The sequence below is a fragment of the Pollachius pollachius genome, assembly GCF_949987615.1.
Source record: "Pollachius pollachius genome assembly, chromosome: 6".
Lineage (NCBI taxonomy): Eukaryota > Metazoa > Chordata > Actinopteri > Gadiformes > Gadidae > Pollachius > Pollachius pollachius.
In genome coordinates, this window is record NC_136939.1 from 9,747,398 (window position 1) to 9,761,388 (window position 13,991).

At 45.4% G+C, this 13,991-nt stretch overlaps 1 protein-coding gene across 1 annotated transcript; it reads right to left on the minus strand.

Moving 5' to 3' along the window:
- Positions 1–339: 339 nt before the first annotated feature.
- On the minus strand, positions 340–9,212 carry wnt11 (wingless-type MMTV integration site family, member 11). The gene is made up of 6 exons (XM_079738744.1): positions 9,030–9,212; positions 7,571–7,844; positions 5,427–5,671; positions 3,455–3,732; positions 2,958–3,250; positions 340–559 (listed from the first exon to the last, which is right to left on the minus strand). The coding sequence occupies exons 2-6, from the start codon at positions 7,651–7,653 to the stop codon at positions 385–387; spliced, it is 1,074 nt and encodes a 357-aa protein (XP_079594870.1). The 5' UTR covers positions 7,654–7,844; positions 9,030–9,212; the 3' UTR covers positions 340–384.
- Between the last annotated feature and the right edge of the window lie 4,779 nt (positions 9,213–13,991).

Sequence of the window (13,991 nt, forward strand, 5' to 3'; positions counted from 1 at the left end):
ACGAAACCCCCTTCCCGAAAGTTTTTTTTCAGAAATCGGCGGTCTGGAGACGCAGTAAAAATGTAAAACAAATAATGACATGCTGAAGCCTGAGGCCAAACTAAGCCTGGTCGGTATGGTAGTGCTTTGGTTATCTGTAGCCCTCAAGACGCTGGTGGGAGGGGTTGGAGGGAGAGGAGTGAGAGGGTTCTTTCGAGGCTGGACTAGGGCTTTCAAGCTTGGGGTTGGGATAGTGGGGCATAGAGGTGGGGATGTGTAGGTGGTGGTGGTATGGAGATTGGGATACGTAGCTAGTCTAGGGCTTCTGAGCTTGGGGGGGGGGGGGGGGGGGGGGGGGGTCGTAGCTTGGCTCGCAGGGGGTCAGTCGACCCCCGTCCGGAGGGCTTATTTGCAGATGTATCTCTCGACTATCCTTTCGCACTTCTTGCAGGTGACGTAGCAGCACCAGTGGTACTTGCAGTGGCAGCGCTCCACCAATTTCTCGGTGTAGGGGTTGTAGCCTCGCCCACAGCACATCAGCTCACAGCTGTCGCTGCCCATCGACGTCTTGTTGCACTGCCTGGGAGCCACGGAGAGAGAGGGAGATCGGGGTTAGGAACAATGGCCGCGGGGATACTGAAAACACGACTGATGTTATCATGTTATCACTGGTATCATTCGTGTTTTAATAGTTGTTCTAATGCAATAAAGGTAGAAGCAGTAATGCATTTTGTGTACATTTTTCTTCCGTTGAAAACAAGTGTTTTTTTTTTTGGACGATTAGGATCAAGTTGGAAACAAAATTCCTTTCTTATTCCTTGCTCGGGGCAATTTAGCATACATCACATTCCAATAAACAAAGTCTAGCTGCCCTTAACGAAAATCTATGACAGCTTAACATTAGCCTCGTTTAATAGTGCTTGTGCTTTTGTGCTTTTCGTTCACTTTAAACATTTTCCCCGCCGCCTTCTTTTTTTTTTCCTTCCCTCTTCGAGCCGGTGGACTTTGCCTTGCGGGAGTCTTTCATTTGAGATGCCCAGGGCCTTATTTTTTTTTTAGGGAGCTGAGAATGGCCCCCGCCATAAATCACATTGAATACACAGAGGAGCCCTCCCACTGTTTAGCTTGCCCTCTCCACCTAATTGCACTGTTATATAATAGCCCAGTGTTAATGAGCACTGTGCTGAGAGAGGCACTTGGAAGTGGTCCGCTGGTTTAGGAGTACAGGGAGGAGAAGGTGGAGGAGGAGGAGGAGGAGGAGGAGGAGGAGGAGGAGGAGGAGGAGAGGGAGGAGGAGGAGGAGGCGTAGTAAGAGGAGGGGCGCGGGGGGGGGGGTTGGGTAGTAGTCACGAGGGAATAGACATTAAGTACTAGAGTTTGTCGGACATTAGAATCTATCCTGTTTCACAGCTTGATGCTGTAAGCATAATATGCAGGCAGACCAGTGTGTTCTCTGGTGCAAAGCTGTGGGTTTACTGGGGAGGCGGGAAATGGAATTTGATACCAAAAATGCTGTGCAGGAAATTCATTGTTTTACTGTGCTAGCACTTTAAACAAGGTATTAAATGGTCAAAATAGAAATGTTGGTAAGAAGTTGTTTACCTTCGTCTCAATTCAACAATTTGCCAAAATAATTGTAGCTGAAGTGTGATTTTGTTTTTGGCCTCTGTCAACTAACCGTGTTTATAGTTCTCGTCATGGGCACAGGGCTATCAATGTTGATGAGTGAGTCAGATTAGGAGTCAGTCAGGGGCTAAGGCTAGACAGCACCATACTGATGTGGCCATCAATGAGCCGGTCCCAGCTGCTTCTGATGGGCCGCTGGAGGATTGTGGGTAGGCACGAGATGACAGGCATTTTGCTATCAGATGGTGGGTGGGATGTATATATGTGTGTGTCAACACACACACACACACATACACACACATTTAATTTCTGTGACATGCCTAGGCAACATACACAGACATTGGCTCCCTTGTGACCTGACATGAAGGGATAGTTATGCTGTAGAAGAGAAAAATGTGATTGTGTGTTATCTAACTGGGAAACAGACGTTGCATGTTCACATATGGTGAACTTGACCTGAAGCATCTCTTTTTGGTTAGCCTGAGAGGCGCCGAGGGCTGGTAAACTATGGCATGACTCAATCATCAGACGTTGACCTTTAGTCTAGCAGACAACAAATCCAGCAAGCAATTAGATTACCTGATTAGAGGGCTAGTTACAACCCTTTAACTGAAACAACCTGGGACAGAAATAACCTGACAGAAATAACCTGACAGAAAAAACGATTTCTGATGCCTCGGATAATGCATGATTGGATGCATGATTTACTAGAAACATCACACAAAATGTAGGGACAATCTTGACGGTGTAGGTAAAGGTAAGCAGACTTCCATCCTATTTGTATAGACAGTGGTTGCATCAGAGCTCTTTGTGTTTGTGGACCCTCAGACAAAAGGCTCCCTGCTCCCCACAACTCCATCGAGAGCAGCGCGCTACAGGACCAAACAGGTCCCAAATCAAACATGGGCCCTCTGAATGGAGCGACTCTTTCTATTATCTCCAGAAAAAAAAACATTGCCAATTTCCCTCTATGTGTGGTGGTCTCCAAAGGATATGGGCTGAGTGCACTCTGGTCCTAAGAATAACTGCATTAGTCACCGGTTCTGATAGTGGCACAGGGGCCCTAGTCACAATGGCCTCGTCAGTGACACGTGCTTAGACATGCCACAGGCTAGCCAGTCTCAGGGACCTCTGGTCCTTATCAGCCGCTCCACAAACTAAACGGTGCCACCAGGCAGGCCAGCAGTTCAGTTAAGTCAACAAATCCCCAGCACCGCAGTCAAAACGAATAAGCCACTAACAGGCTGATCGGGCTTCTCGACTAAAAAATTTCCATTTCCAGAGAAAGAATTCCAGGAGCGAGAGGCAGAGGAGAGGTTAGACTGTTCCATGTGTCCCGCGGTTCCCCTCACCTGTCCTGTGTGCCGGCGGAGCCCATTTTGTCGTTCTTGGCGCAGAAGTCGGGGGAGCTCTGCAGGTACACCAGCTCGTTCTCCCTGACCGGCCGGATGTCGATGTCTTTGGGCACCAGCTGCTTGCGCGTGCCCATGGGTCGGTGGACCACCTTGGTGGCGGACAGGTACTTGGTCTTCAGGTCCATGGCGATGTCCCTCAGGTCCTGCAGGCCCCTCCAGCAGGTCCTGATGGAGCAGGAGCCCGACACGCCGTGGCACTTGCACTTCATCACCACCGCGTCTCGCAGGGCCTTTAGGAGGGGAAGAGGGAAGGTTAGGTTGGATACGGCGCTTAATACATTGCAACACATTGCGACATATAATTGCACAGGTTATATCAACAAAATCGACGGTAAAGATCTGTATATTTTTTTAAGAATTTTAGGAACAAAACAATATAATTCATAACAACAGGAGGCATTTACGATGTGCGACGAAGACCCCGGCGTTCTCACCTGTCTGCCGACCTCGCTGTTGTGGAGGTGCATCAGTTTATTAGCGTGGGAGCCCGCCTTCTTCATCTTCATGGACGCGTCGGAGAACTTGGAGCCCATGATCAGACCGTAGTGCAGGTTGTCCGCGCAGCCCCCCCAGCGGTAGCCTGGCTCGGGGATCTCCCCGGGAATGGGGCCGCAGGAGCACAGCCGCAGGTCGCCCAAGGTGCACGCCCGCGCGATGGTGTGGCTGATGGCCGCGGCCGACAGGGCGTAGACAAACGCCGACTCCCTCGTTCCTGGTGGTGACAATGGACAGAATGACTCAATGTGATGAGCACTATGGACGTCTACGACTGCACGGCCGATGTTGTCGGCGGGTTTTCCCTTTAACAATTCACAACAGCTCGTTTAGCAGCGGAAGAGTTCAGAACCAAGCATTTACTAGAAAACAGTTTGAAACCAATCGGTTCGCAGCGTAACGGTTTGAAACTGTTCATTTAGTAGCGAAACAGTTTTGAACAACCTTCTTAAGAAGCAAACAACATTATTTTGTAGATAAAATAGTTTCGAAAAACTCGTTTTGGTAGCTAAACTGTTCTAAACTGTACTAAACTCGGTTAGTAGCGAGTGGTTCTAGCTTCACAGTTTAGAACCACTCGTTTATTAGTTAGACAGTGTAGAACCGAGGCGAAGTGGATTTCCAGCGATTGTCACGATGTGTTAAGTCCCTTCAGGGCCTTTAGAGCCCCCTGGAACCTCTCACGCCTGTCCATCTCTGTACTCTGCCATGTCACGACGCAGCCCCCGTGGAGACAAGAAATACTGCCGGGCCAGTCGGCACATACACAAAGCAAAAGGCTCTAACGGAAAACAGTCTGGCCGACCGTACACGAGAAGAGACGGCCTCTCCGGTGCAATTGGTGCAGACGTGCGCACATATGGGGGCACAGATGTTTAGGGCTGAGAAGCGCATGGAGATAAAGAAGAAATCATGTCTGAGCAAAGAGCAGCTAGATCAAAGAGGAACATGAAGAGATAAACTGTCTCCTGTCTTTAGCAGCCTTGGAGGAATCTATTCGCCGAGGGGCAACTACTCTTGTCTTCCTCAGGGCTACATCGTAGAAATAACTTCCCTTTTTTATCAATAGTACTAAATAGTTATTTCCAAGCTTTGGCTCACGACACGGTGGACGTCTCTCTCTCTGTGAAAGACCCGATAATATTTTGTTGATGAAAAACAATTGCAACGGAGACATCATTGCAGCACATTACAAAGTAGAATTGGAAAATAATGAGACAATTACGAAGTTAATTCCACAACATGCACATGTTCAACGGAGAAGTATTCTCCAATTAAAATGTTATCCGAGATGCATATTGCGGGCTCGAAAAAAATACAGTTGATGACTCTTTGTGTTGGTTGGCCTCTCCGAATGTGAAACAGGACACAACGTAGCTAATTAAAAACACAGTCTTTCCCCCAATGGTTTTGCTTTCAAATGCTTGAGTAAAATTGGCTGAGACGAGCAAGCAATAGAAATCATTAAGATGATGCGAGTCATTATTGTAAATAGTGAAACACTGAACTGGAAACATCTGTAGCACGCGGAAGAGAGCAATAACCTTGGCTTGGGGTATTGGTTCAGAGTTATGAACACCAAGGACACCGAAAATAAACCACACAGACGGGCTCTTGAAACAGAGCCATAACTATTGCAATGTGCTCCACATTATTTCCTCCCAAAAACCCGACTTCCATTCTGGACACCGAATCCATTGTTTTAAACTCCTACTAAACAAAGAAACAAAACACTTGCTCACATCTTTACATCCAACCACGTCCAAAGAGTTTTTGAGAACTATTTACCATCTAGCGGGCTCACAGTGAACACAGACAAATCCCAGGACAATTCGCTTGGAATAAGAACCCCCCCAGCCTAACCCTAACCGCTCTGGGCCTACTCTGACCACACTCAGCGGGGCCACGTACCTCGGTCCAGGTCGGGGCTGTACTTGGTCGAGTCGGCGGGGATGTCGATGGAGGAGCAGTTCCAGCGCATGTCGGCGAATGTCTTCTGGCAGGTCTTCTTGACCTCGCGGGCCGCCTGGATGATGGTCTGCATGAGCTCCAGGTTGCTGCGGCACAGCTGGGCCTGTGACGACACCATGCCCGCCAGCTGCTTACAGTGCAGGGTCTGGTTGATGTGCAGCGAGGCTGGAGTGTGGGACAGCGCTCTGATGGAGGAGACACAGTGAGGAAAATGAACGGGGGGGTTGGGAAAAGTCAACTGGCCTGCCTCTACGTCTGCCTGTCTCTCTGGGATAGAGTCTGATCCATTCCGGTTTTTGACCGTTTCGTTCCGGTTGCATGCTGGACTTTTTTTTTTTTTTTTTTTAATCGTTTGACCAACTCTTTTTATCAGCTACTGGCAAACAAAATAAAACAATAAACCGGATACAACTGCCAATGGGGAAGAATGTTGGCCGGCATCACACAGAAAGAAAAAAGCCCATCTTATTCTAGAGCCCATGCCAAAGGAAATTCACTGTGTGGCTTTGATCAGATACAAACCTTCTTGGCTCCAGGATTCTGATGGAGAATCAGGGAGGGGGGGGGGGGGGGGGGGGGGGGGGGGGGGGGGGGGGGGGGGGGGGGTAGTTTCAAACTAAACAACTGCTCCTATACAAGACCCCGGATGACCTATACAGCGCTCTGTGTCCTGAAGTTGACATGGCTCATCTGTGGACGTGGCTCGTCTGTTTACAAGCGTTTATAAGGTGGGGGGTGGGGGGTCACACTCATTTCGGGGGGACATTTCATCTGAAGCCATTTAAAAGCATGGGGGATTTACATTATAGAAACATGACCGGGGGGGGGGGCAGGGGGTGGTGGGCGGGACCGGAGCCCTGATCTCCAGTCTCCATGGCCGGCTCTCTGCTGGGAGCTCATGTGAAGCACACAGCACTGGCCCTGCGTCTTGCCCTGTTTCACATTAGGGGCCTAGCAGGAGAGGGTGGTGTTGGTGGTGGGGTTAGGGGCCGGTGGTGGGGATGGTCAGAGGGTGCCCGATGATAAACTGCCCCCCACCCCCCACCCCCTTGTGTCTGTGGTAACCCAGCACTCACAGGTGTTTACGGCCCCATCTGTTTTGCATCGCAACGCTGCGCTTTATCGAGGATTATAGCTGGAGATCGACCTACGATTTAGTACATGCCAAACACTCAGTCTGTGCTCCACAGACCACATCTGCTCCAATGGCATGGGGTCTGTGGGAGTCTGCAGGCTGATAGGTCAATGTAGTTCTATGTTTACTTTAGTTTACTTTTGAAGAACACAAAAAATACTGGAAACATAAAGTTCTTCACAATCAAAATACCATTGCAATTAAAACCCATCACACACCTTGTTCAACGATAACACAAAAAAAGGCAATCCTTGATCCTTCAACAAAATACTGAGGCTTAAAGATACGCCATTTCAAAAAAAGAAAACTGTAACGGAAGACGATGCATAACAAAACACCTCACAAGGCTAAACAAAATGCATAATGCATAACGTCAGCAGCGAGAACTGGCCAATCATTGATTCCCCCCACCCCTCCATGTATTGTCATACAGTGTCAGAATATAGAGAAATACAGGTCAGTGCTTAGGAATAGTGTTTTTTTACACCGTTTTTTTCTTCTTCTTTTTTTTTATTTCATCCTTAAACAATTAAAGGCTATTCTCCCATTCTTATCCATTCGGATTTGCCAGACACTCCACACTCACATAACATCAACATGTAAATGCGGACTTGTGACACGTTGTGACATTAGTACCCGTCAAAGACTTTAAGAAAGTGTCGTAATCCCCCTTTCAGCGCTTCAAACAGTATATTAAGCCTTCCTGATTGTCCTATCTGGGTTCCCGCTCAACACGGCGCGTTTGCATCACAATGCGTGAAGAAGCTCATGCGACCCCTTTTTGACGACAATTGTCCTTCAGGCCTACTCTACCGGCGCTTGATATTACATGCTCAACAAAGAATCACCAGGTACTAATTAGGCTACGCACATTTTAAAACCCTTATTTTTTAGTTTTTTTGCGAAGTGTATTTATTTTTATTGTAGAGCTGATAATAGGTGTACTTACAGCCATTTGATGCCAGAGCAGACCTGGGAAAGCAGCAACACGGTGAGGACTCCGAGAGGCAGGGTGCGGGAGGTCTTCCTCATGATCACAATGGAGGACCCTGGGAAGATCCAGGGAAGGTGCACGAAGAGTACAGCAGACCGTCTCGCTTCTCTGCTCAGCTTCAGAGGGTTGAACTCAAAAGGCAGCGGCCGTGGTACGCATCTCTTTCTCGCCCTCTCTCTCTGTGTGTCGCTCCCCCTGTGTGTGTCTCTCTTTCTCCGGTGATGAGCACCTATCACGGGTGAAGTCACAGCATTCAGCATGTTATTAGATGCCCTGGTCAGTGAGTAAGAGGCCTATCTCATAACTTATTGGTTTGTCACTACGGTAAAAACTGAATAGAGCAGGCCTATCCGGTTATGTGCGCCGGGGTTAATAGTAAGAAAACGTTATAGCCTACTAAACGAGAAACTATCCGTGGCCTAAAAAATATCCACTTGTTATATTGAGTTTATAGCAGTATTATAGCAGTTAACAATGTGATACGATATATATGCACGTTTCAAGGGTCGAATACATTCTTCGGTTTATGCTTAAAAACATATATATATGACTGCACTTTGATGCATACTTTTTTTTAAGTAACCATAATAAATATAGGAAGGATTAATATCTACTTTGAGGGCTAATTTCCTTTTTTATATACAGTATTTAACTTAAACAACCAAGGAGCGAGATTTGAAGGCTGAACGTGTTCAGCGAGTCGTACCGACACACTACCCTCCAGTGGACAGTAGCAGAGCATCTCAGGTGCAGTATCTGATGGGGCTTTTGTTGTGTGTTGATAAGAGATCTCTTTGAACAGCGTTAAAAATGTGTGCGTTAAAACGCCCCGATCGACAATAACGTGCCCACGGATAGCCCACTTGGCTCTCAGAATGCAGATCTGTTTCCCACCAGAAGATAGTACTGACACACTGACAGCTTATCCGCGATCTCTCGCTGGAGATCTACCGAGTTACTGATTAACATATCACGTAAACTGCGCCTATTTATAACTTTCCCATTCCTAGCGATATGCAATGCCTGGATATGTGAAACTTCTGAAAAGTTGAAGCAAGCGTAACTTTACATTCGTTATTGTTTTTTTTTTGTTTTTTGCAACACGGTCTCCAGTAGCCAATAGAAATCAAATGCATAATTTTGCCAAAATGTTACTTTAATCTTTCTTGAAATAAAACTAAATATTCAGCCTAGGCAATAAAGCCAGAATGTATTTTTCCTTACACATTGGATATAGATTGGCCTTTTATGTCGGAAAATTTTACCGGACAATAGCCTACTAATATCATCTGTACAGAATAAATAAGTCTGTTGCAAATCCGTTAAAATGTACAATTATAATAATAAATGGATTTAATAAGCCACACATTACACCACTATCATTTCATCATTATGCTATAAAACAGGCACTCACCTTTTATAGGAGTGCTCAAACTTTGGGGTGAATAAAAAAAAGACAAGCGAAATATCCTTTTCCTGAGGTATCAGCCAGAGATATATGTAAATCCACAAACGCAACAGAATAACTCCAAGCAGGGAAGCATCATTTAGTTGTCACCAGCAGCGTTGTGTCTCGTAGGTCCTGCAAAGAGCGGAGTGTGTGTGGGACTGTGGGACGGAGGGGCAGCCTCCACTAATATGTACTCCTGCGGGGCTTTGAACTCATTGGTGACGTCAGCTGCGATTAGCATAAGAAAGCGGATAGCGTGGAGACTTGCCAGAGGAACCCGAAATACTAGCAGTACCGTTTCATTAATATTGAGTTCAAGACTTCCCATCTCCGTTCCAATTTTTTCTTTCTTCAAATTTGAGGCTTTCCAGGAACCTCCATTTTTTGGGGGTAAAAGTGACCTACTGCTGGTTACATTAACTTGTGATGCAAGAGCTGAGCCTATCTATACCATTGCACAGCTGAAATAACACAAAAACTGAACGTAAAAATGTCACATTACCACGGCTTCTTGAGTATAAAACCAGTTAAATCATAGAGGCAAAAATATAAATCATTCACAATGATAAGAAATGTGTATGTCTTTTATTCATTCCTTTAAAACAATTACACACTTTTATGAAGTAATAATAATTTCCACAAAATACATGGAACAAGGTCTTTATCCTATTTCCAAATGATACAGTATTTCAAACCACGTCATTTAACAATTGTCATAACCCTATAAAAGCAATGCCATGACTGCTTTTATTGTTATAATGCAGTGTTATGCATAATCAACAAATACACATAAATACTTCACAATATATCTCATATATGCATGACAATATAAAAAATATTATTCTATATTACAATGTGATACTACGGGTACAGCATCCCCTATAACTATTCTATTCCAAATAAATTACATTCACAGACCTTTTACCTGACATGCTGACTAAATGGCACCCATTAAAACATAACATCGGAGCAAGTGTCTCTCTCTGTTGGCTTATCTAGCCCGATGGCAGTGATCCTTGATCCAGGGGGACTCTCCGTGCTGCATGTCGGTCCACTGTGAATGGCACAGTTCTGTGGTGCGTGGGCGTCACTGACAGTGGAGACAACATCTGAGAGCCAGGCTCTCTCCCCTCTCTCCATTCCCCGCTCACCCAGGGCCGACACACGTTTCGAAGACGAAGCCTTGTTTACTCAGACAAGAGATGGTTGCGGTGATTAATGTCCTAGTTCGACTTTTATTTTCTTTCATCAGAACTGTGCTGCAGCAGAATCAGTTGGCCGTGGACCAAGGTTTTCTGTGGAGGAAATCAAAGCAGTCATTATATGGTAACGATTACCTGAAGGCGATCTTCAGAAATGTTTATAGGGAAATGTTAAGATTGGAACTTTTGGAATGTAATTATCCTTCAAAGTTCGCCAGTTGACAATATATAGGTACATGTTATTGAAATCAAATACTTTTTGTTCATAAAATAACAACTGTATTCACCCCCACACAATGACTGGTGTGTGCGGTTACGCCTGCTCTCATTATTTTATTTCATAATATTTGTATAAATCTGTAGTTAATTTATTGCAGATGACACATCGCATACTCATGTGGAAATTGCAACCACAATGAAAACCATAAACCATATAACCGTATTTTGGTAGGTATTACAATCTTTTAAGGGGGCTTGAAATGAATTGAATCTAAGATAAATTCAAATAAATAAGGGATTTTCCACACGTACAATCTGCAGGGGTAAGAGCTTGGTGGCCCGACTCAAAGAGGAGAGTGTGAATGGCAGGCAGTCAGGCTAGGAATTCAGCAGCGATGGTGTGGGGGGAAAGGCCCCTATGGCACACAATGTTTTGCCATTGTCCCTCTATCGGAAGAGGATCAGGGTTATAGCAAGAGTCCAGAGGCCTTACACCGGGAGATAGTGGCGTTCAACTTTCACCCAGGAGATTTGAACCTGAATGGTCTAGAAGCCACAATAGTCCCCCTTGAGATGGAAAATTCTGGAGTATGTTCCCGACACCAAAATGGAGGGCCAGCAGACCGCCACCAGGGCTGGCATGGAGAGTGGGGAAGAACATCGGAGAATTAGAAAACTCAGACATTGAATGAATCCATTTTCTTTTAACTTTTATAAAAATTCTTAAGAAATGAATAAATAAACTTAATTTGTAATAATAGTAAACTCACCAAAAAATCGGAGGATATTTCAATAATATGCTATTCATTAGAATTTTTATATTCCTATATTCAAAAAAATGACTTTAATAAACTATTATTTCAAACTATAGACAGATCATGGATTTTAAATTGGTTTGGACAGGTTTAGGATAACTTTAGTCAGTCCTACACCAAACTTGACAAGTACCTGGGCGATCTTCTCTGAACAAAGAAGAGCGCTCTTCATCCCTTGAGAATACACCCCCAACCCGACAAAGTGCTTTGGAGCAGGGGTGTGTGTGTATGTGTGTGTGTAGGGGGGGGGGGGACCATGTGAAAATTCAATCATGCACTCAGCAGCATTCTCCGGCGGTGCCCCCTCTTCTGAGGAGCTTCCGGGGCTCACAGTGGGGATTTGCTGCAGAAACAACAATCTCTATCCAGCGGGACGAGATTGGACCCAAGTGTCTTTTGTGCACCATTTGTTTACTGCCTTTCTCTCTATTGTGCTTTGAGGACTGCCCTTCTTTCAAGTGACAGATGGGGGGCACTTTTGAACATGTCATGTGGTCTTCCAGACTTCAGAGCGGCCCCGTCCACATGTACCTCCGTAGCCTACCATGTGGGCCTGTTTGTTTACTATCTGTTCACCAGGCCAGCGAGGGATGACGCCACTAAAGACCCCAGTTTATTAATACAGTCAAAACTGAGTAGGATTTCCACTGAGTCAAACACAGTCTCTTGATATTATCATTGTCTCGGGTAATAAATAAGTACGCAAAAAACAGAGGACAGCCTCAAAATGTTGACCTTTAACCTCTACAAAGACCATTCCCCACCCTTGTCTCAGGTATGATCTTCTGCACAACGTTCAACCAAATTATATATATGCTTTTATTTAAACTTAACACATTGTAAAAACGTTAAAAAAATAATATACTTGAACCTCCATGTCTGTAAGCTCCCCAAAAAAACGATGAAAGTAAAGAGAAGGCTACTCCAACTCATCCACCACTTCATTCTGGGCACTAGCGTGGAGGAGCCCCCGCGCCGGACAGGCGTTTAAAAAGAGGAAGAGAGCATACCATTAACACTCAGTCCTTACCGCAGCGACCGGCGTTCAATTCCTGCCCGTGGTCCTTTGCTGCATGTCTTCCCCTCTCTCTCCCACACCTGTCTTGCTCTACAATAAAAAGGATAAAACCTTCAAGAATAAATCTTTAAAAATAGGAAACCCATTCACTTCCACCCATGAAGAACTCCCACCAGTCCTCCCATCATGACACCCGCTGGTGCTGGTGCTGGTGGGGGTTGTGGGGGTGGTGGTCACATCACTGGGCCCATCCTAGGGCCCAGTGATGAGGTGTTGGGGAAAGACGAGCTGGATCTGCAGCCAGGTGATGGGTTGGATGGAGGGTGGGTGGTGGAGGAGATCTGGGTCTTACTGTGTGGCTGATGAATGATGACTTGAGCAGAGACTGGGCTCACGCTTCCCCTTCCCCCACCTACGCTCTACACACGCACGCTCGCACACACACACACCCACACAGACATGCAGACATGTGTGTCTGTATGTCAAAAAACACACACAGACACACAGACATGTGACACACAGACACACACACAGACACACAGACATGTGTTTACAGCGAGGTGCCCTCGCTGTAAACACAACAGATACATAGTTTGTTTTTTTCTTCTTTTTAAGTAGTTAGTTCCTGCCTTTGGGATGTGACAGAAAATCAAACTGCCTCACAGGTTGTGGTAAACAGTTTAGAGGTGTTAATCTTTGAGGTTCAAGATTTTAAAATTTTTATTCAGGAAACGACTCATGGAATCATCAATCAAGAGAATTTAAATTTTAACATATTTTTTATTTTATTATATTTTACTACAGATTAAATACATTTCGCCTGCTCATTTTGTGCTATTCTTTAGAGAAAACGGGTCGGCAAAAGCACTGAAAGCTAACGAACAAATAAAATGGGGAAAAGATTAGCTGCAATTTAATGGTTAAACTCTACTGTGTAAACACATTCTGAGTACATAATATATGCCCTGAATGCCAAGGTGAAAAAAACGAACAAACCAAAAACACACTATCAAACTAAAAATGGTATCTTGTCTATAGTCCAATAAACATAATGGTTTATATGTAGAAAGTTTAGATGAGCAGAACACCAAAAAAATGGTGTTTAGAGTCAAATCAGCAACACCCCAAAACAAACCAAATGGTGTGTTTACAGCAGCCTTTGAAATCTTCCCCTAAATGCCAACGCATTTTTTCTGTTCCTTTTGAAGGGGAACATTGAACTGAACCCCACTTAAAACCTCCTGTCGTCCCCCATGTTGGAGCTAAATCCAGGCTGGCGGATCCATAGCCACAACCTTAGCCCCCCCAAAAAACTTGGACTTCCAGCAGCATTCCAGCACATGCGTCACTGATGAAAATAAAGCTTGTTTTCTGTACAAGCACGATGAATGTGTTTACAGATTGTCTCCACCGTAGCACCGTCTGTGTCATGTATCCCCGGCCAAACCACCCTTCCATCCATCAAGACGTTAAGACCTTCATGACCGCCCCCTCCATTAAATGGAGATCAGAGCACAGCAGCTACTGAGTGGAGAGTCAGTAAGGCCTACTTGTTTTATTAAAAGGTGACGGTGGGTGTTATAAAGTGGAGGATTTTCCTGCGGTAAACCCTGTCGTGGGGCTCAAAGACCGGCCCCATGCAGCCAGCATAGGGACCACGGACTATTGGTGG

Coding starts and splice junctions, on each gene's coding strand:
- wnt11 (XM_079738744.1), bottom strand. CDS start 7,653: ATGAGGAAGACCTCCCGCACCCTGCCTCTCGGAGTCCTCACCGTGTTG. Junction 5,672..7,570: donor TGCTCTGGCATCAAATGGCT/GTAAGTACACCT, acceptor CTCCTCCATCAG/AGCGCTGTCCCACACTCCAG. Junction 560..2,957: donor TCCGCCGGCACACAGGACAG/GTGAGGGGAACC, acceptor CGTGGCTCCCAG/GCAGTGCAACAAGACGTCGA.